Source organism: Acipenser ruthenus, chromosome 59, assembly GCF_902713425.1.
Source record: "Acipenser ruthenus chromosome 59, fAciRut3.2 maternal haplotype, whole genome shotgun sequence".
NCBI classification, from domain to species: domain Eukaryota; kingdom Metazoa; phylum Chordata; class Actinopteri; order Acipenseriformes; family Acipenseridae; genus Acipenser; species Acipenser ruthenus.
In genome coordinates, this window is record NC_081247.1 from 2357832 (window position 1) to 2381277 (window position 23446).

At 44.3% G+C, this 23446-nt stretch overlaps 1 protein-coding gene across 2 annotated transcripts; it reads right to left on the reverse strand.

The window, feature by feature from the left end:
* Positions 1 to 1626: 1626 nt before the first annotated feature.
* LOC117410018 (complement receptor type 2) lies at positions 1627 to 23165 on the reverse strand. Of its 2 annotated transcripts, XM_059018407.1 has the most exons (9): positions 22978 to 23165; positions 14542 to 14586; positions 13837 to 13983; positions 12717 to 12911; positions 8466 to 8580; positions 8112 to 8188; positions 3953 to 4132; positions 2327 to 2524; positions 1627 to 2044 (listed from the first exon to the last, which is right to left on the reverse strand). In XM_059018407.1, exons 1-9 carry the CDS (start codon positions 23039 to 23041, stop codon positions 1965 to 1967), a joined length of 1101 nt encoding a protein of 366 aa, XP_058874390.1. In that variant the 5' UTR covers positions 23042 to 23165; the 3' UTR covers positions 1627 to 1964. The 2 variants fall into 2 exon arrangements, with proteins under 2 accessions (XP_058874390.1, XP_058874391.1); XM_059018408.1 differs by lacking the exon at positions 14542 to 14586 and having other exon boundaries at positions 22978 to 23164.
* Positions 23166 to 23446: the final 281 nt, after the last annotated feature.

The window sequence follows — 23446 nt, forward strand, 5'->3', positions numbered from 1 at the left end:
CTCCTCTCGTTTGTAAACTTTCTTATGTTCTTCTGTTCTGTGTCAGTGTTTAACATATATAGACCTGTGACGTGTTTAATCAAGCTTACAAATACAGTAGTCTCTGCATATAGGAACACTTCGGCTTAGGGAACACCCTTGTGGTGAAACTGATTTTTCCCATTGTAAATGCTCCGGCTAAAGGAACAGAAACTTCACTTAAAAGAACACCTTTTTTGCACTGATAGCGATTCATTCACAATGGATACAGTTGTCATTGCGAGAGTGTCTTGAGGGACACTGATTGGTTTATTAAATCTTTCCAGAACCTCCGGCATATCATTTAATTATTCTGTATTGTGATTTCCACGAGTGCACCTCATTGCTACAACATGGCATGCAAACAAATGACACAATGCGCCGCTGTTTCTCTTTCTACACAAAGTTGGAAATCATTCAAGCTCTTGAAAAAAACCTGAATCAGACACACGTCACCAAGCAAGTTGGTGTTTCCCGTGTTGTTGAGTTGCTTCACCATCCTGTCAAATAATGTGCATGTCTTGTAGATTGCTGCTGCATTTTGTAACATGTTTAGGGGCGCTGTGTTAATTTAGTTTGACAGTTAATTTATTAACATTAAGTTAAACCTAAGTAACAGACATTATTTTTGCCTCTGCCATTGTGATAGCCTGAAACACACCCGCCAGCTAACTTCATAGTACATCGTGATTTAAGCTTTTTGACTGTGTTGTTTTGCTTTAGTTTTATAAACGTTAATTTGTCTGTTACTGTATTATTAAGGTTCATTAACATACACTTGCTTTTACTTATTCAGTTCATCTCATATGTTGATGCACGTGCGTCATGACAAGTAACATGTATGTATTTATTTATTGATTCATATCGTGTCTGGTGGCTAACTCCATCTTAGAGAACACTTCAGCTATAAGAACACTTTGCTTGCTTCCAGAGGAGTGTTCTCTCAGCCAGAGAGTACTGTATAGCCACGTTTACTTTTTGTGCTCTATAATAGAATATACAGATTTTCTAGCTATAAATATATTCTCAAAAAAGAAGGAAATTCTTTGCAGTGAACTTTGTTAATGCATCAGTTATGACTGATATTAAAACGACAAAAGTAGGGAAATGCAATGTTAGAGTTTTTAACCCTAACTCTGCATCCCTCCCACCCCCCTTGCAAGCAGTAGAAGAGGCTACACAAGCAACCACAGACAGCCACCATCAGTTAAGACAAACGACAAACAACTCTCTGCAGATAACACAAGAGACATCCATCATCATGGTCCACAGTCCAAAGGTACTCTTCTGGTATCATCCATTAGGTTGATTTAAGATAGTTTCATTAAAGCTGCAGACAGACAGACAAACAGACAGAGAGCCCCACAATCCTGTTTAGTTTGACACAATATAATTCCTACTTCTTGGTGTCTGTGTTAATTTACTACATTCTTCCAGAGTCTTCTGTGTGCTGTATCAGAAATAATAAGTTATAGACAGAAAGACAGCCAGACAGCCAGACAGATAGACAGACCTACAGATAGATAGACAAGCAGGAAGGTAGATAGATAAACAGACAGATATAAAGACAAACAGACATATATTAATAAATAACAGACAAGGAATAAATGATGTTTGAGTTCTTATTTTATTGAAGTGATTATACATGGACATTTTTGGTGTTTGTCTTAATATATTCCATTCAGTGTGAGACAGCTCTCTGCAGTCCAACAGAGAAACTCAATTTTGAGATAAAATGAAAAGAGCCCATCCTCCCAGAGCATGTCGGGGTAACACTGCGCTTGTGGGGTACAGCTTGCTTATTGCAATTATTTGCATCTGACCTTCCTCTCTGACCTCTCCCTCTCTCTCTCGCCTCACTCCTCTCCCTCCACAGCACTTGGGGTTGAGCTTACTAAAATAATGTGTATGTATGTGTGACCCCCTCTCTCTCCGCCTCTCCCCTCTCACTGGTTTCCCTCATCACAGTGTTTGATTTCAGACACCACTCTGTTTGTGAACAGCTTGTACTGCAGCCAGGTGGGCTCTGAAAGAAACAAACAAACATAATTAGATCAGATCATCAATAATAATGGTAATAATAAAATAAATGAATGACCATTATAAAGATCATATAAAAACAAGTGGCGGCACTAAAAATAATATTAATTACAATAAAAAAATAAATTAAAATCATAACATTTATCACAGTAATCCCAATAGAAATACTACCAAACACAATAACAATGTATTCATGATGCAAAGGTATTAACACATCTACCACTAATGTATGTCTCTCAGTGTGAGCTGGCTCCTTCTATTGCTGTACCGTCATAGCAGGGTGGGAGTGGCAGGGTCCCGTCGAAGCATTCTGATTGGATGGTGTAGCTGCAGCGCCTCGCCTCGTCCCGGCAGTAGAAGGACACGCCCTCCCCGTGTTGTACCTGCCCCCCCTGCACCTCGTAGGGCCAGAGCTTCTTCCCGTTATACAAGACCCTGCTGCGCTGAGCCGGGATTGCACAGCGGGCTGAAATCAGGGGAGAGAGCAGGAGAAATCAACACAACCCTTATAAAATGTGTACCACAGTAAATGCTCACAGTCATTCCCTCTCCCACTCTGTGTTTTGCAATGCTTCCCTATGCTTTACCAGACCTCTCTGTGCTTTACAATGCTTCCCTATGCTTTACCACACCTCTCTGTGTTTTACAATGCTTCCCTATGCTTCACCAGACCTCTCTGTGCTTTACAATGCTTCCCTATGCTTTACCACACCTCTCTGTGCTTTACAATGCTTCCCTATGCTTTACCACACATCTCTGTGCTTTACAATGCTTCCCTATGCTTTACCACACCTCTCTGTGCTTTACAATGCTTCCCTATGCTTTACCAGACCTCTCTGTGCTTTACAATGCTTCCCTATGCTTTACCACACCTCTCTGTGTTTTACAATGCTTCCCTATGCTTTACCAGACCTCTCTGTGCTTTACAATGCTTCCCTATGCTTTACCAGACCTCTCTGTGCTTTACAATGCTTCCCTATGCTTTACCACACCTCTCTGTGTTTTACAATGCTTCCCTATGCTTTACCAGACCTCTCTGTGCTTTACAATGTTTCCCTGTGTTTTACCACACCTCTCTGTGCTTCACAATGCTTCCCTATGCTTTACCACACCTCTCTGTGCTTTACAATGCTTCCCTATGCTTTACCACACCTCTCTGTGCTTTACAATGCTTCCCTAAGCTTTTCCACACCTCTCTGTGCTTTACAATGCTTCCCTATGCTTTACCAGACCTCTCTGTGCTTTACAATGCTTCCCTATGCTTTACCAGACCTCTCTGTGCTTTACAATGCTTCCCTAAGCTTTACCACACCTCTCTGTGCTTTACAATGCTTCCCTAAGCTTTACCACACCTCTCTGTGCTTTACAATGCTTCCCTATGCTTTACCAGACCTCTCTGTGCTTTACAATGCTTCCCTAAGCTTTACCACACCTCTCTGTGCTTTACAATGCTTCCCTAAGCTTTTCCACACCTCTCTGTGCTTTACAATGCTTCCCTGTACTTTACCATACCTCTCTGTGCTTTACAATGCTTCCCTGTGCTTTACCAGACCTCTCTGTGCTTTACAATGCTTCCCTATGCTTTACCATGCTTTCACTGTGCTTTATTACAGTTTCACGTGCTTTTACTGTGGGGCACTTTAAGGGAAATCAGAGGAGAAATCAGGGGAAAATAATACAAATCTTGAAAAAAGAGCCAAAAATGCATGCAAGACCAGCAGAAATCATGACAAATCTTTTAAAACTAAAAATAAAATCGATGCCATCATGCAAGAACAGTGACAAATCATGAACGAGAAACAACAGGAACAGCTAAAAGGCATAAAAAAGTAGAACTCATGAAAGGCAATCAGGTAAAAATAAATACGAAAAACACTAAATTATGAAAATTCACCTCGGCAGAAGGGGGTTGGGCTCCAGGTGCCGTTTGATTGGCACACAACTCGGTTGGAGCCGTCCAATAGGAAGCCCTTCCTGCAGAGGTAGTAGATGACCTCACCGGCCTCATACTGCTTCCTCTGAACAGCAACCAGGTAACCATGGGAGAGCTCGAGAGGGGGGGAGCAGAGCACCACTGGGATACAGAGAGAGAGAGACAGAGAGAGATAAACATGGGAGAGCTCGAGAGGGGGGAGCAGAGCACCACTGGGATACAGAGAGAGAGACAGAGAGAGATAAACATGGGAGAGCTTGAGAGGGGGGGGCAGTGCACCACTGGGATACAGAGAGAGAGACAGAGAGAGATAAACATGGGAGAGCTCGAGAGGGGGGAGAAGAGCACCACTGGGATACAGAGAGAGAGAAGGAGAGAGATAAACATGGGAGAGCTCGAGAGGGGGGGAGCAGTGCACCACTGGGATACAGAGAGAGAGAAGGAGAGAGATAAACATGGGAGAGCTCGAGAGGGGGGAGCAGAGCACCACTGGGATACAGAGAGAGAGACAGAGAGAGATAAACATGGGAGAGCTCGAGAGGGGGGAGCAGAGCACCACTGGGATACAGAGAGAGAGAAGGAGAGAGATAAACATGGGAGAGCTCGAGAGGGGGGAGCAGAGCACCACTGGGATACAGAGAGAGAGACAGAGAGAGATAAACATGGGAGAGCTCAAGAAGGGGGAGCAGTGCACCACTGGGATACAGAGAGAGAGACAGAGAGAGATAAACATGGGAGAGCTCGAGAGGGGGGGAGCAGAGCACCACTGGGATACAGAGAGAGAGACAGAGAGAGATAAACATGGGAGAGCTCGAGAGGGGGGAGCAGAGCACCACTGGGATACAGAGAGAGAGACAGAGATAAACATGGGAGAGCTCGAGAGGGGGGAGCAGAGCACCACTGGGATACAGAGAGAGACAGAGAGAGATAAACATGGGAGAGCTCGAGAGGGGGGAGCAGAGCACCACTGGGATACAGAGAGAGAGACAGAGATAAACATGGGAGAGCTCGAGAGGGGGGAGCAGAGCACCACTGGGATACAGAGAGAGAGACAGAGAGAGATAAACATGGGAGAGCTCGAGAGGGGGGAGCAGAGCACCACTGGGATACAGAGAGAGAGAAGGAGAGAGATAAACATGGGAGAGCTCGAGAGGGGGGAGCAGAGCACCACTGGGATACAGAGAGAGAGACAGAGAGAGATAAACATGGGAGAGCTCGAGAGGGGGGAGCAGAGCACCACTGGGATACAGAGAGAGAGAAGGAGAGAGATAAACATGGGAGAGCTCGAGAGGGGGGAGCAGAGCACCACTGGGATACAGAGAGAGAGAAGGAGAGAGATAAACATGGGAGAGCTCGAGAGGGGGGAGCAGAGCACCACTGGGATACAGAGAGAGAGACAGAGAGAGATAAACATGGGAGAGCTCGAGAGGGGGGAGCAGAGCACCACTGGGATACAGAGAGAGAGAAGGAGAGAGATAAACATGGGAGAGCTCGAGAGGGGGGAGCAGAGCACCACTGGGATACAGAGAGAGAGAAGGAGAGAGATAAACATGGGAGAGCTCGAGAGGGGGGAGCAGAGCACCACTGGGATACAGAGAGAGAGACAGAGAGAGATAAACATGGGAGAGCTCGAGAGGGGGGAGCAGAGCACCACTGGGATACAGAGAGAGAGAAGGAGAGAGATAAACATGGGAGAGCTCGAGAGGGGGGAGCAGAGCACCACTGGGATACAGAGAGAGAGAGACAGAGAGAGATAAACATGGGAGAGCTCGAGAGGGGGGAGCAGAGCACCACTGGGATACAGAGAGAGAGAAGGAGAGAGATAAACATGGGAGAGCTCGAGAGGGGGGAGCAGTGCACCACTGGGATACAGAGAGAGACAGAGAGAGATAAACATGGGAGAGCTCGAGAGGGGGGGAGCAGAGCACCACTGGGATACAGAGAGAGAGACAGAGAGAGATGAACATGGGAGAGCTCGAGAGGGGGGGAGCAGAGCACCACTGGGATACAGAGAGAGACAGAGAGAGATAAACATGGGAGAGCTCGAGAGGGGGGAGCAGAGCACCACTGGGATACAGAGAGAGAGACAGAGATAAACATGGGAGAGCTCGAGAGGGGGGAGCAGAGCACCACTGGGATACAGAGAGAGAGACAGAGAGAGATAAACATGGGAGAGCTCGAGAGGGGGGAGCAGAGCACCACTGGGATACAGAGAGAGAGAAGGAGAGAGATAAACATGGGAGAGCTCGAGAGGGGGGAGCAGAGCACCACTGGGATACAGAGAGAGAGACAGAGAGAGATAAACATGGGAGAGCTCGAGAGGGGGGAGCAGAGCACCACTGGGATACAGAGAGAGAGAAGGAGAGAGATAAACATAGGAGAGCTCGAGAGGGGGGAGCAGAGCACCACTGGGATACAGAGAGAGAGAGACAGAGAGAGATAAACATGGGAGAGCTCGAGAGGGGGGAGCAGAGCACCACTGGGATACAGAGAGAGAGAAGGAGAGAGATAAACATGGGAGAGCTCGAGAGGGGGGAGCAGTGCACCACTGGGATACAGAGAGAGACAGAGAGAGATAAACATGGGAGAGCTCGAGAGGGGGGGAGCAGAGCACCACTGGGATACAGAGAGAGAGACAGAGAGAGATGAACATGGGAGAGCTCGAGAGGGGGGGAGCAGAGCACCACTGGGATACAGAGAGAGACAGAGAGAGATAAACATGGGAGAGCTCGAGAGGGGGGGAGCAGAGCACCACTGGGATACAGAGAGAGAGACAGAGAGAGATGAACATGGGAGAGCTCGAGAGGGGGGAGCAGTGCACCACTGGGATACAGAGAGAGAGACAGAGAGAGATAAACATGGGAGAGCTTGAGAGGGGGGAGCAGAGCACCACTGGGATACAGAGAGTGAGACAGAGAGAGATAAACATGGGAGAGCTCGAGAGGGGGGAGCAGAGCACCACTGGGATACAGAGAGAGACAGAGAGAGATAAACATGGGAGAGCTCGAGAGGGGGGGAGCAGAGCACCACTGGGATACAGAGAGAGAGACAGAGAGAGATAAACATGGGAGAGCTCGAGAGGGGGGGAGCAGTGCACCACTGGGATACAGAGAGAGAGACAGAGAGAGATAAACATGGGAGAGCTTGAGAGGGGGGGGCAGTGCACCACTGGGATACAGAGAGAGAGACAGAGAGAGATAAACATGGGAGAGCTCGAGAGGGGGGAGCAGAGCACCACTGGGATACAGAGAGAGAGACAGAGAGAGATAAACATGGGAGAGCTCGAGAGGGGGGGAGCAGTGCACCACTGGGATACAGAGAGAGAGACAGAGAGAGATAAACATGGGAGAGCTCGAGAGGGGGGGGCAGTGCACCACTGCACCACAACCAGGTAACCATGGGAGAGCTCGAGAGGGGGGGAGCAGTGCACCACTGGGATACAGAGAGAGAGACAGAGAGAGATAAACATGGGAGAGCTCGAGAGGGGGGGAGCAGAGCACCACTGGGATTCAGAGAGAGACAGAGAGAGATAAACATGGGAGAGCTCGAGAGGGGGGAGCAGTGCACCACTGGGATACAGAGAGAGAGACAGAGAGAGATAAACATGGGAGAGCTCGAGAGGGGGGAGCAGTGCACCACTGGGATACAGAGAGAGAGACAGAGAGAGATAAACATGGGAGAGCTCGAGAGGGGGGAGCAGTGCACCACTGCACCACAACCAGGTAACCATGGGAGAGCTTGAGAGGGGGGGAGCAGTGCACCACTGGGATACAGAGAGAGAGACAAAGAGAGATAAACATGGGAGAGAGGAGTGAGAGGAGACACACACACACACTGACACATAGACACACTGACACACACACACACTAACATAGACACACTGACACATGCGCACACACACACACTGACACATAGACACATACACTAACATAGACACACTGACACACACACGCACACACACACACACACACACTGACACACAGATACACACACACTGAGATATACACCCAGACACACACAGACACACAGAGACACACGCACACAAACAGACGAACACACACTGACACAGTCACACTGACACACACACACACACACACACACACAGACAGACTTGACTCACGTCTGCATGTTGGCTCTGGATGTTTCCATGTTTGGTTTTCTTGGCAGTAATTCTCAGAGACGCCAAGCAGCTCAAAACTGAGGAGAAAAGTCAGAGAAATCAGGGAAATCAGCAACCAGAAAAAAGATCACTGAGGATTTGAAATCTGAAAAAAAAATGGATCTCCGACAGACAGACAGACAGTGGCAATGCAGACAGACAGACAGACGGTTTGGTTCGCAGTCCTAATTAAAGGGTGATAATGTATTAAAGGCTAATACGAGGTGAGATCATGGATTTCACAGATGATTCGCACTCCTTTGGGGGGCAGTGGTAATGTTAACACATTGTGGTACACTGTGATGTTGCTCTCACCCCGGGTTGCAGGTGTAGTTAATAGTTGCTCCAACTGTGAATCTGCCCCCGCTGTTGAAACCGTTCTCTATCTGCCCCGGGGCGGGGCAAGTGAGAGGGGTCTCTGTCGGTTCAGCTAAAGAAAAGAAAAAAAAACTGAAGCAAAACGTGATTCTCAAACGAGATTCATCACACAGCTCTCAAACAAGATTCATTACACAGCTCTCAAACGAGATTCATTACAGCTCTCAAACAAGATTCATTACACATCTCTCAAACGAGATTCATTACAGCTCTCAAACGAGATTCATCACAGCTCTCAAACAAGATTCATCACAGCTCTCAAACGAGATTCATTACAGCTCTCAAACGAGATTCATTACACATCTCTCAAACGAGATTCATCACACAGCTCTCAAACGAGATTCATTACACAGCTCTCAAACGAGATTCATTACACATCTCTCAAACGAGATTCACTACACATCTCTCAAACGAGATTCATCACACAGCTCTCAAACAAGATTCATCACAGCTCTCAAACGAGATTCATTACACAGCTCTCAAACGAGATTCATTACACATCTCTCAAACGAGATTCATCACACAGCTCTCAAACAAGATTCACTACACAGCTCTCAAACAAGATTCATTACAGCTCTCAAACGAGATTCATCACAGCTCTCAAACGAGATTCATCACAGCTCTCAAACGAGATTCATCACACAGCTCTCAAACAAGATTCACTACACAGCTCTCAAACAAGATTCATCACAGCTCTCAAACGAGATTCATTACACATCTCTCAAACGAGATTCATCACAGCTCTCAAACGAGATTCATCACAGCTCTCAAACGAGATTCATTACAGCTCTCAAACGAGATTCATCACAGCTCTCAAACGAGATTCATTACACAGCTCTCAAACGAGATTCATTACACAGCTCTCAAACGAGATTCATCACAGCTCTCAAACGAGATTCATTACACAGCTCTCAAACGAGATTCATTACACATCTCTCAAACGAGATTCATCACAGCTCTCAAACGAGATTCATCACAGCTCTCAAACGAGATTCATTACAGCTCTCAAACGAGATTCATCACAGCTCTCAAACGAGATTCATTACACAGCTCTCAAACGAGATTCATTACACAGCTCTCAAACGAGATTCACTACACATCTCTCAAACGAGATTCATTACACATCTCTCAAACGAGATTCACTACACATCTCTCAAACGAGATTCATCACACAGCTCTCAAACGAGATTCACTACACATCTCTCAAACAAGATTCATCACAGCTCTCAAACGAGATTCATCACACATCTCTCAAACAAGATTCATCACACAGCTCTCAAACGAGATTCATTACACATCTCTCAAACGAGATTCATCACACAGCTCTCAAACGAGATTCACTACACATCTCTCAAACGAGATTCATTACACATCTCTCAAACGAGATTCATCACACAGCTCTCAAACGAGATTCATCACACAGCTCTCAAACGAGATTCACTACACATCTCTCAAACAAGATTCATCACAGCTCTCAAACGAGATTCATCACACATCTCTCAAACAAGATTCATCACACAGCTCTCAAACGAGATTCACTACACATCTCTCAAACGAGATTCATTACACATCTCTCAAACGAGATTCATTACACATCTCTCAAACGAGATTCATCACACAGCTCTCAAACGAGATTCATCACAGCTCTCAAACGAGATTCATCACACATCTCTCAAACGAGATTCATCACAGCTCTCAAACGAGATTCACTACACATCTCTCAAACGAGATTCATTACACATCTCTCAAACGAGATTCATCACACAGCTCTCAAACGAGATTCATCACACAGCTCTCAAACGAGATTCATCACACATCTCTCAAACGAGATTCATTACAGCTCTCAAACGAGATTCATTACACATCTCTCAAACGAGATTCATTACAGCTCTCAAACGAGATTCATCACACAGCTCTCAAACGAGATTCATTACAGCTCTCAAACGAGATTCATTACACAGCTCTCAAACGAGATTCATCACAGCTCTCAAACGAGATTCATCACACAGCTCTCAAACGAGATTCATCACACATCTCTCAAACGAGATTCATTACAGCTCTCAAACGAGATTCATCACACATCTCTCAAACGAGATTCATCACAGCTCTCAAACGAGATTCATTACACAGCTCTCAAACGAGATTCATCACAGCTCTCAAACGAGATTCATCACAGCTCTCAAACGAGATTCATCACACAGCTCTCAAACGAGATTCATTACAGCTCTCAAACGAGATTCATTACACAGCTCTCAAACGAGATTCACTACACATCTCTCAAACGAGATTCATTACACAGCTCTCAAACGAGATTCATCACAGCTCTCAAACAAGATTCACTACACAGCTCTCAAACGAGATTCATCACAGCTCTCAAACGAGATTCATCACACAGCTCTCAAACGAGATTCATTACAGCTCTCAAACGAGATTCATTACACAGCTCTCAAACGAGATTCATCACACATCTCTCAAACAAGATTCATCACACAGCTCTCAAACAAGATTCATTACATCTCTCAAACAATATTCATCACAGCTCTCAAACGAGATTCATTACACATCTCTCAAACAAGATTCATCACAGCTCTCAAACAAGATTCATCAAAGCTCTCAAACGAGATTCATCACACAGCTCTCAAACGAGATTCATCACAGCTCTCAAACGAGATTCATCACACAGCTCTCAAACGAGATTCATTACACAGCTCTCAAACGAGATTCATCACAGCTCTCAAACGAGATTCATCACAGCTCTCAAACGAGATTCATCACACAGCTCTCAAACGAGATTCATCACAGCTCTCAAACAAGATTCATCAAAGCTCTCAAACGAGATTCATCACAGCTCTCAAACGAGATTCATCACACAGCTCTCAAACGAGATTCATTACACAGCTCTCAAACGAGATTCATCACAGCTCTCAAACAAGATTCATCACACAGCTCTCAAACGAGATTCATCACAGCTCTCAAACGAGATTCATCACACAGCTCTCAAACGAGATTCATTACACAGCTCTCAAACGAGATTCATCACAGCTCTCAAACAAGATTCATCACAGCTCTCAAACAAGATTCATCACAGCTCTCAAACAAGATTCATCAAAGCTCTCAAACGAGATTCATCACAGCTCTCAAACGAGATTCATCACAGCTCTCAAACGAGATTCATCACACAGCTCTCAAACGAGATTCATCACAGCTCTCAAATGAGCAATTTTAAAGCTTTTACATCAAACATACATTCCATGTTATATCTGTTACAAGATGAAGAGTTTTTTAATGTTGCTCTGCTTTGTCTGTGTGTTTCCTATTACTCAATGTGAATGCGAGCTTGTGGCAAGTTACTGATAAGGACACACATTCCTTATTTGGGTCTGATACATGGAGGTTGTCAGTGTTTGTACTCTTCTGTACCAATTTATATGTCTTGTAATCTCTTTTTAGTTATAGATCTTATAGCAGTGTGTGTGTGTGTTAGATGCATGGATTGTGAGTGCATTATCTTAGGAAATTAGAAGTGACCAAGAGATCAATGGTATAGGAGGATACCAAGTTGTCATGAAGAACAGTTTAGAAAAGAAAGAGTCGTTGAAGAATGATGTCACCACAGGTATAAAAAAGGCTTGTTTAGAGGAGACTGCTACACCAATAAAGCATTAGTATGAAACTGACTAATTGTTGCACTGAGCAAATCCTTCTGGGAATCCATAATAGCACTCACACCAGGGAGCCACTTATCATCTGCTGCTACACCAGGGTAAAGAAATCTCTGTTTGCACAAGCAATGCTTTCAGATCACGCTGCACTTCCTTGGTCACCTGGAGGGTGAAATTACACCCCTTCAGCGGCTTCTTTCATTAACCAATCAGCTGCTGCTTCCCCTGCTGACTGACACGCTTTCAGACACTGACACTGTTCAGGTGACCTGGGAAGTAAAGTAGTCAACAGACTTCCTGGATGGCAAGGCAAGCAAACTAAGAGTTTAGAGTTGTACCAGATGTCTGTCTTAAAATGAAAATCCGTGTTTGCTCTGCATCTTTCAGAACTGCACATTTGAGAGCTGTGAAGCGAATGGAAATGCAGGACAGGTCAGATTGTTAGCTACAATATTTGTAAGATTTTAAAACGTTTACTACAGAATATAGACAGGACACACAGATCTAGACAGGTATTGAGACTTACACACAGAAACACAGAAAGGCTCCTCCCCACTCCAGTGTCGGTCCCCTTGGCAACGGCGAATCACAACCTGGCGCCCGTCAGCCATCATGAATCCTTCCTGACAGCTCACCTCAATGAGAGCAGAGAAAGAGGGAGAGGGGGAGAGGAGGAGAGAGACAGACTGAGGGGAAGAGAGGGGCCAAGGGCAGGAGCGAGCTAAAGAGAGCGGAGAGTGGAGAGAGAGTGAGGGGAGAGAGGAGAGCAGACGAGAGGAGAGAGAGAGGAAGAAAGAGGGGAAAGGGGAGATATGAGAGAAAGAGGAGAGAGGAAGGAGAGAGAGAGTAGCTATATAAATAGATATATTAATACCTATGTTAATGTAGTTATATTAATAGACTCAATTGGAAAATATATCAGCAAAAACACATATTTTCCCCAATACAAATATGATACAAATATGATTCCCTACCACGACCCATAAGAACATAAGAACATAAGAACATAAGAACATAAGAATATAAGAAAGTTTACAAACGAGAGGAGGCCATTCAGCCCATCTTGCTTGTTTGGTTGTTAGTAGCTTATTGATCCCAGAATCTCATCAAGCAGCTTCTTGAAGGATCCCAGGGTGTCAGCTTCAACAACGTTACTGGGGAGATGCACTGGAGATCCCCACAAAATAAGAGATGCTCAGAGATGGCAACCCAAAAATTGTTGACCCTGCTTCCCAGACACAAGTCATCAGCTGATTAACACCGGAGTCACCCACGCATTTTCCACAGCATTGTAACCGAGAACCACCTGTACGACAGCGTGCACCTGAATCACACCGGTATCAGAGAACCAACTCCCCAGTAATGTTGTTGAAGCTGACACCCTGGGATCCTTCAAGAAGCTGCTTGATCCTTCAAGAAGCTGCTTGAGAACAGCTCCATGTAAGTAGAAGCTTTTTTTTTTTAGTATTGAGGTATTACTTAGGCTATTGGAAATACCCACGAAGTATCCACCGCTGGGATAATGAAGCCTGAAGGCTACCAGATTTCACTGTATAAAAAGAACAACAGCTCCCATCACCCCTCACTGTTCGTGCCAGAGCAGAGGCATGCTGGGAGCTGTAGTTATCCTTCAGTGTTTCTCCCACCTGGTGACACACAGCTCCACCCACACTCTCCATCACAGAGACACTTCCTCCTGATTGGACAGTCCTGGTCCTGGAGACAGGCCTTCAGGCAGCCACGCCCCCTTTCTGAAGGCCCAGCCCTCTCAGGACAAGACTCCGCCTCCTGGGCTGAAGCAGGGGATAAAAACACAAAACATTCAGAGTTGGAAGAGAGAGAATGAAATATATAAAAGCAACTCTACAATATATAAATTACATTTATCTAACCGCTTCTAAGGGAACCAGAATTATGTTATTTTTCTATGTATAAGTTATATAATTCCTTCTTCTTGGTGTCTGTGTGAGTTTACTAGTCTTCCAGTATTAAGTTTCATTAAAGCAACAGACAGACAGACAGACAGACAGACAGACAGACAGACAGACAGACCACCCAATTTGACTGTAATCAGTGCATTCCATAGGTGTAATCAAGACACATCAGACTCATTTGAATAGTCTATGTGGTCCCCCATGAGTCACACATGGGGTCCGTAGGTGATCATCAACACATTGAATGGTGTTCACAGAGAGACAGGCTGCACCCTGTACAATTACATTATATTTTTGTGGCAAAATAATTATAGAATGAGACCCTGCAGTTGGAATTACCATAGGCATCAACATAAGACTGGATTCCAACATTTAGATCATGACTGCAATGTAAATAACAATAGACCTCTTATTTACCACAACATCTCTGTGCAAGCAGCTCAGCCTGGATTATATGCTGCACTGAAAGACACACGCAAGACAAAATATATGTTACTTTCATTTTAAATTAAAAATGACTTTTGTTTTTACAGTTTTGTATATACATATACCTGTTTACACCTGTTTACACACTAGTTTCTTTTGAAATGTTTAATTTATTATAGTTTTTCATTTTTTGAAGTAGTGCTTTATATGTGGTAAGTTATAAAATAACCCCTTTTATGTTTAATTGTTCATTTAAATATGACGTTTCAGCGATATGAGAGGGAGGTCTCTTTAGATAACAAAAAAGAACGCTCTCGAGGGCGCATGCCACAGGGGGCCCCCGAGACTTGAAAATTGGTATGGGGGTCCCCCTCACGCCCCAGGTTGATCCCAGCTGGGAAGGGCCCCAATTTTTACTTTTTTTGAGCTGAAAAGCTATTGGAAATCTAAGTTCACTGATACACTTGAAAATGTGAAAGTGTGAAAATTTGTTCAGAATGTGCAATTTGAAAAGGGTTGGATCCCTTTGAAAGAGGGGCCCCAGACATGACCCTGAGAAGCTGAAGAGGGGTTCTAGGCCCCGGGGTCCTAGAGATCGAGAGTCGTTTTGGGCATTTTTGACAGGGCGTATCTCCGGTTCTGTGGGGGTAAGGAACTTTAAATGTTTTGTGGCGGGGCCCCGCACATGAGGTGTCCGTTTGCATGATTCTAGGTGCCAGGACAGCTTGGCAAAGGGCATTCGTTTACCACGGCTCTGAGTTTTCAGGTATCACTATACCATTTTATGACAGACAGACAGACAGTGCCTCACAATCCTGTTCAGTTTGAAACTTGAATTCCTTCTTCTTGGTGTCTATGATAGTTTACTGCATTCTTCCAGAGTTTAGTTTCATTAAAGCAGCAGATGGACAATAAACTAACACATACACCAAAAAGAAGGGATTATATTACAGAGTCAAACTGAACAAGATTGTTGGACACTGTGGCACTGAATATCAAAAGTGTCTTCTGACAGTCTGAAACTCACTGTCTCCGTCTGTTTTTACTCACAAACTTTGCTTTCATCATAAAATGAAACACTTTTTTGCTGTTTTCCAACAAGTGGAATATGTGCAATTTACATAAAGGTGGCAGAATAACTAGAATTTAGTATTTAAATGAGAAACCTATATGTTAATGATGCAAATGGCAGTTTTTACATCATTTTATGATTTGTATCATTGGACAGGTGTGACTGAAAGGTAATAAAGACTGCGAAAAACAAAACAGTCGTGTGTTACAGGAGATACGGAGAAAATGGAGACGATACATTTAATAGAACATAATAAAGCAAGTACATCAGGACAGAGAGAAAGAAAGTGAAGTCAGAGAGCTCTTATTTTAATACAATGTTGTAAATGTATGTTCTGTATTCATTAAATTATAGTTTCATGAACCCAGTTGCACTTTATGAAAATGAACAACACTTGAGTGTATAATAGGATCTGATATAAACAACTGGTGGCAAAGAAGGACAAGGCTGTGAGTGATACTGGCAATGCATGACCTAAATCCTCTTTAAGTTCATCACATAAATACAATATCATATCTTTATCCATTCTATATCTTGGTAGCACTTTCTCTTCTGTAAGGTCCAAACAGGTGACTCTTTGAGGATACACCGGTGGAGTATAGCTTGGGTGTCGTCTACAATTCCATACTGGGGGGGGGGGGGGGGGGGCTAAATAATCCATTTCGTCCTCTAAGAGCAGCGATCAGCACACTGGGCTCCATCACCATTAGTACAGGCAAAGGGTCACTCCACCCACAGCAGTCCCTTTTCATTTTAGCACGGAGCCTGATTGAATTGGGATCCCTTCCCATCTCCGTTAGAACACTTTGAAACATGTGGAACCACTTTAGACGGAAAATACTCAATCTGCTCACATCAAACCTTTTGATCAGCTACCCTATCATTTGCATAACATTCCTCATACTGTCGGAATTGGGTTTTTGTGACTGTTCTCATCCTTCCTGGCCATTTTTGATTTTTGCTCAGAACACGAAAAACAGTCATTACGTTAACAAATCAGCAAATTAATATAAACCAAAAGCATGTAACTGTACTAACAATTACATTCTCTTAATAAATAAATACTTTAATGCAGATGCAATCGTATCTCCTTTCGGTTCGCATAAACATCCACAATGTTCTCTGGGCTCAGCTTTGCAGTCAAATCAGCTTCAATGTGAAGAAGAGCCAGTGAAGAAAGTCTTTCGTCTCCCATTGTTGAACGCAGTCAGTTTCTGATTCGTCTCATCGCCGAAAAGCTTCTTTCAGACGTGGTTGTCCCGACAGGCAAAGTCAGAGCCAATTGAACGAGTTTCTAGTAGTTCGGGTAAAGGATTTCACTTCTTCTCGAAGCTTTGGAAATGTAAGAGGAGATTCAGTAGTGGCTAAGATTTCCATTTCTGCAGTTGCAAGATGTGGATTAATGTTGAGTGAGCCTGCAAACTGCTGCAAGAGCGCCTCAATGTCTTTTTTGTCGCACTGTAACACTGAATCACAGGCTCTTGAAATTACCATTGATTCTTTTGAGAACCGCCTTTCTAATTCTCTAGTTATGGCATCCAACACAGGCAGATATAGCTGATGATGCCAACAGGTTTTTTCAGGTGCTACAACCTCAGATGTTTCAGGTGTACTTGCTGCCTCTTCTACACCCTCTCTTTGACACAAAGTTATTGGAACAATGTAATCTTTGAGAGTAGCTGGGGTTTTGACAACTCTTCTTCTTCTTGGTGTTTGTGTGTCTTCGTCTGGCACTGCAGAGTTATGCTCCTGGCAGAATGCTGTTATTAATTTCCACATCTCATTCCAGCCATCTTCACGTCTGCATTTCACAAAGTACACCTTTGTCTTCACTGTTATGCAGGAAGCTTTTGCAAGTGTAATATCCACGCCTTGAAGTCCTTTGTGAGATACGGGAACAACTTTAAGTATATCTTGGACGATAAATAAGCATGCAATGAACTGCACTCTACTCATATGTTGATACAGACCACTTGATTCCACAGACCATCTTTCTCCTTGTTCATCGAGTTGTTTAAGACACAGCATGATGGCGCTGTATTGCATTTTTGCAGAAAACACACTTTTCCACTTGCATGCCCAACGTGTCTCGCTAGGCTGCACAATCTCTAGATGATTTAGACCCCAAACTTTCTGCATGTCGAGAAACATTTGGTGATTGGTTGGCTCAGCAAAAACAGAATACAATTTATCAATTACATTAAAAAACCAGACAGCAGAATGAGTTACTTTACAGAATTCTACAAGCACAAGGTTGAGTTTATGTGCCATACAATGTAAATACATTGCTAATGGATGGTCTTCTTTCAGTCGCTCCTGAACTCCATTAAGGTGTCCTGACATCACTGATGCGCCATCATAAGACTGTGTAGCTATTTGCAGATTCTGCATTCCGGTTGTCTCTAAACCTTTCTTTATGGCAGTATAAATGCTGTTTGCATTTCGGGAAGATGAGCAATTGATGAAACACAAAAACCTTTCTTTAATTTCTGCATATCTGATACAAAGAGATGCTCTGTTTTAAATGACCAGGCCTCATCTGCAATTACACTAAAGAACCCAACTTGCTCTTGCTCTTATTGTATTACTTGTATTGTAACGCTTGAAATGTTTTTGCTTACGATTGTAAGTCGCCCTGGATAAGGGCGTCTGCTAAGAAATAAATAATAATAATAACTTCACTCACTGTTTCTACAATTTCTTTGCGAACCAAGTTGGGGCAAATCTGCAGCACTTTGTTTTGAAATTCAGGGCTTGTGTGATTAAATAACCTTCCTGCATTTTCCTGAATGATTCATCATACTTTGAAAAGAAATCACAAAATTCAAGGAAATGACCTTTCAGTTTAGATTCTTTTCCCTTGTCATGCCCTCGAAATGGTAAATTAAGTTTTGAAAGTAACTTGACTATATCACAGATCTGGGTAAGATAATCCTTGTTTCAAAGAGGATTCAAAGAACATTGTTTCAAAGAACATTTAAAGAGGAGGTTAAATGTCTAAGAGATAGAAATGGCAAAATCGCAAATATATTAAATGATTACTTTTCACAGATATTTACAAAGGAGGACACGGACAACATGCCCCACATGTCGACCTGTTCCTATCCAATTTTAAATAACTTTAGCATAACAGAGGCAGAAGTGTGAACGGGACTAGGAGCTCTTAAAATAAACAAATCCCCTGGGCCAGATGAGATCCTCCCAATAGTACTCAAAGAAATGAAAGAAGTTATTTACAAACCGCTAACCAAGATCATGCAACAGTCTCTTGACACAGGGGTTGTACCGACAGACTGGAAAATTGCAAACGTAATACCGATCCACAAAAAGGGAGATCAACAACATTATTGGGGAGTTGGTTCCAGACCCTCACAATTCTCTGTGTAAAAAAGTGCCTCCTATTTTCTGTTCTGAATGCCCCTTTATCTAATCTCCATTTGTGACCCCTGGTCCTTGTTTCTTTTTTCAGGTCAAAAAAGTCCCCTGGGTCGACATTGTCTATAACTTTTAGGATTTTGAATGTTTGAATCAAATCACCGCGTAGTCTTCTTTGTTCAAGACTGAATAGATTCAATTATTTTAGCCTGTCTGCATACGACATGCCTTTTAAACCCGGGATAATTCTGGTTGCTCTTCTTTGCACTCTTTCTAGAGCAGCAATATCCTTTTTGTATCGAGGTGACCAGAACAGAACACAATATTCTAGGTGAGGTCTTACTAATGCATTGTAAAGTTTTAACATTACTTCCCTTGATTTATAGAACTGATTTTTTTCTATTAATAGCGAAAAGCAGGCGCTGTAACTGTAGAAATATAAAGTGTAGCGAGGCTGTCAATCAAAGCAGAAATTCACAAATCAGAGCGAACAGATTGCCTTCATGTAGGCGGGATGTTAAGGTCATGTGATCGCTCTGCTTCAGATGTAAACAGTGTGTTCAGTATTAATAAAATTACAATATGTCGAGTCCGCTTCCAAAGAATACGTTTTGCACAGTATGAAGAACACAACAGGCAGCTGCAGGAGTTTGAATGCGTTTGTACCGTGGGCTCAGCTTTGAGGAGCTGGAATGGGTTTGTACCGTGGGCTCAGCTTTGAGGAGCTGGAATGGGTTTGTACCGTGGGCTCAGCTTTGAGGAGCTGGAATGGGTTTGTACCGCGGGCTCAGCTTTGAGGAGCTGGAATGGGTTTGTACCGTGGGCTCAGCTTTGAGGAGCTGGAATGGGTTTGTACCGCGGGCTCAGCTTTGAGGAGCTGGAATGGGTTTGTACCGCGGGCTCAGCTTTGAGGAGCTGGAATGGGTTTGTACCGCGGGCTCAGCTTTGAGGAGCTGGAATGGGTTTGTACCGTGGGCTCAGCTTTGAGGAGCTGGAATGGGTTTGTACCGTGGGCTCAGCTTTGAGGAGCTGGAATGGGTTTGTACCGCGGGCTCAGCTTTGAGGAGCTGGAATGGGTTTGTACCGTGGGCTCAGCTTTGAGGAGCTGGAATGGGTTTGTACCGCGGGCTCAGCTTTGAGGAGCTGGAATGGGTTTGTACCGCGGGCTCAGCTTTGAGGAGCTGGAATGGGTTTGTACCGCGGGCTCAGCTTTGAGGAGCTGGAATGGGTTTGTACCGCGGGCTCAGCTTTGAGGAGCTGGAATGGGTTTGTACCGCGGGCTCAGCTTTGAGGAGCTGGAATGGGTTTGTACCGCGGGCTCAGCTTTGAGGAGCTGGAATGGGTTTGTACCGCGGGCTCAGCTTTGAGGAGCTGGAATGGGTTTGTACCGCGGGCTCAGCTTTGAGGAGCTGGAATGGGTTTGTACCGCGGGCTCAGCTTTGAGGAGCTGGAATGGGTTTGTACCGCGGGTTCAGCTTTGAGGAGCTGGAATGGGTTTGTACCGCGGGCTCAGCTTTGAGGAGCTGGAATGGGTTTGTACCGCGGGCTCAGCTTTGAGGAGCTGGAATGGGTTTGTACCGCGGGCTCAGCTTTGAGGAGCTGGAATGGGTTTGTACCGCGGGCTCAGCTTTGAGGAGCTGGAATGGGTTTGTACCGCGGGCTCAGCTTTGAGGAGCTGGAATGGGTTTGTACCGCGGGTTCAGCTTTGAGGAGCTGGAATGGGTTTGTACCGCGGGCTCAGCTTTGAGGAGCTGGAATGGGTTTGTACCGCGGGCTCAGCTTTGAGGAGCTGGAATGGGTTTGTACCGCGGGCTCAGCTTTGAGGAGCTGGAATGGGTTTGTACCGCGGGCTCAGCTTTGAGGAGCTGGAATGGGTTTGTACCGCGGGCTCAGCTTTGAGGAGCTGGAATGGGTTTGTACCGTGGGCTCAGCTTTGAGGAGCTGGAATGGGTTTGTACCGCGGGCTCAGCTTTGAGGAGCTGGAATGGGTTTGTACCGCGGGCTCAGCTTTGAGGAGCTGGAATGGGTTTGTACCGCGGGCTCAGCTTTGAGGAGCTGGAATGGGTTTGTTCTTTTGTAGAAACGTTTTCATACTAACTCCTGTACTTGATAACATTCATTTAAAAATTCAATTGATGCCTCTGATGAATACGTTTTTGTGACTAATTAGCTATTGACATTTAAAACATTGAGTACTCTGATGTGTGTTTCAATATTAACTAAATCAAGTTATTAATCAGACTCATACATCTCGTTACATACCGGTAAACTGATTTATTAAAATGTTTGGATATGCTGCTATTTTAAAATAACGCTAGAATATGTTTTGTTGGAAAACAATAATAATAATAATAATAATAATAATAATAATAATAATAATAATAATAATAATAATAAACATAAACGTTTTTTGACTGATTCAAATTTTCATAAGTTTTCTTTTGGTTAAGTGGCGCAGCTGCGCTCCTATTATTTATTTTTTTTGATGGTGGGGGATGTTGCAAGCCAACTGAATGTGATTTTGCAAGTTGTATTTAGTGGTACAGACTAGTAGTGGAGAAAAAAGTAACTTGTGCGCGGCTCTCGTTTCCCTCTCTGTTGCGCGCATTCCTCTCTTCTGTGCGTTACAGTTCAGCGTGAGAGGTAACGGCTGCACGGTTTTGTTCAGAAATCAGGATTTCAGAGTCATGTTCTTGTGCGCGTTGTGCTGGTTTTACTCAAAGTGATTCCTGCTCTGGTATTTATGAATGGGAATAATAAGAGACAGGCACTTCTTTCTTGATTGATAGACCCAGAAAAATAAATGCATTTCTAAAATTATCAAGGGTTGATAAAAACGTCTGTCCAAAATTTTCCCTCAGTGCATATTCTATGTGATTTCCATCTTTCACAATATGTATTCAGATGAATAAAGGACAGTTTAGATTAGGTTTATTTATAATGTTACAGGTTTAAACATATAACATGTTTTTAATTTGATATTTTCAAACAGTGCAGAGTTCAAGTCACTTATAAAACGGTATAGTTAACTTGAAATCTCCAACAATCTAAAAGCTGAAAAAAATTAAAAAGGTCAAATGAAGCTAATGCATAGTACAATTAAAGGTTCAATTAAGTAATTGAGAACTAAGTTGGCATGAAAACAGACACAGGGGTCCTCAGCACCAGGATCGGGAAGCCTTTCTCTAGACCAGGGCTTCTCAAACTCCGTCCTGGGGACTGCTGGATTTCATTCCAAACGAGCTCTCCGTTACTTAACTAGACCCTTAATTGAACTGATAATGTGCTTAATTAGACCTGTTTACTTGTTTTCAGCTCTTAAACAGTTGCAGTTCAAGTTATTAAATGTTATAGCTAACTTGAAATATGCCCTGCTCTGAGGGCAACAGCAGTTACTTTGGGTTCGTTGCAATTGAAACACATTTTAATACGCAGCTAGGGATTATCTGGAGCTGCTTAGTTTGTTGCAATTGGTATTAATTTGCTTACTAGTTTAGTCCCGTCCTCCGTATAACCACGGGATCATCCCCAGTTAGGACTCTCCTTTCAGTTCGTTGCAATTGACCCGTAGATACTAAATCTGCAGTGCTTAAGAAAACAGCGAGCCACTCATTCTAGATGCGATTTCATGTTCTCATGACCAGCCACAACTCCGACTTCAAGAAAAGTCTGGAGGAGCCCTGCCTCTCCACCCAGCCGTGCTGGCTGATACTGCTTACAAACGACAGCTCTGATGTTAACACAAAAATAACAAAGCCATGAGCAAACAAAAACCATTTTTAAAAAAGCAACACACCTTTCAGCAGCGCTCACACACACACCCGTCTCTTTCCCATCCACACCCAGCACTCACTGTGTCAGACAACAGGTAGATGGATAGATAGATAGATAGATAGATAGATAGATAGATAGATAGATAGATAGATAGATAGGTAGATAGATAGATAGATAGATTTAGTATACAATTCTTCTGTTCTTACCTTCAGGTTGTAAAATGTTTGTTCCCAAAAAAATAAGAATGGTCAAGTTTAACCTGTGTGCCATCTTCACAGTGTCAGTCTGCTTCACAAACCTAACACAGAATAATACAGATACAGTGAGTGAGGGAGAGAGCGCAGGGGAGAGGCGAGGAGGGGGACAGAGCAGGGGAGAGGCGAGGAGGGGGAGAGGAGGGGAGAGAGCAGGGGAGAGGTGAGGCAAGGAGGGGGACAGAGCAGGGGAGAGGCGAGGAGGGGGAGAGGAGGGGAGAGAGCAGGGGAGAGGTGAGGCAAGGAGGGGGACAGAGCAGAGGAGAGGCGAGGAGGGGGAGAGGAGGGGAGAGAGCAGGGGAGAGGAGAGGAAAGGAGGGGGGAGAGAGGAGAGGCAAGGAGGGGGGAGAGCAGGGGAGAGGTGAGGCAAGGAGGGGGAGAGGAGAGGCAAGGAGGGGTAGAGAGAGCAGGGGAGAGGTCG

Coding starts and splice junctions, on each gene's coding strand:
- LOC117410018 (XM_059018407.1), bottom strand. CDS start 23,041: ATGGCACACAGGTTAAACTTGACCATTCTTATTTTTTTGGGAACAAAC. Junction 14,587..22,977: donor AAACATTTTACAACCTGAAG/GTAAGAACAGAA, acceptor TGTGTCTTTCAG/TGCAGCATATAATCCAGGCT. Junction 8,189..8,465: donor AACTACACCTGCAACCCGGG/GTGAGAGCAACA, acceptor TTTTCTCCTCAG/TTTTGAGCTGCTTGGCGTCT.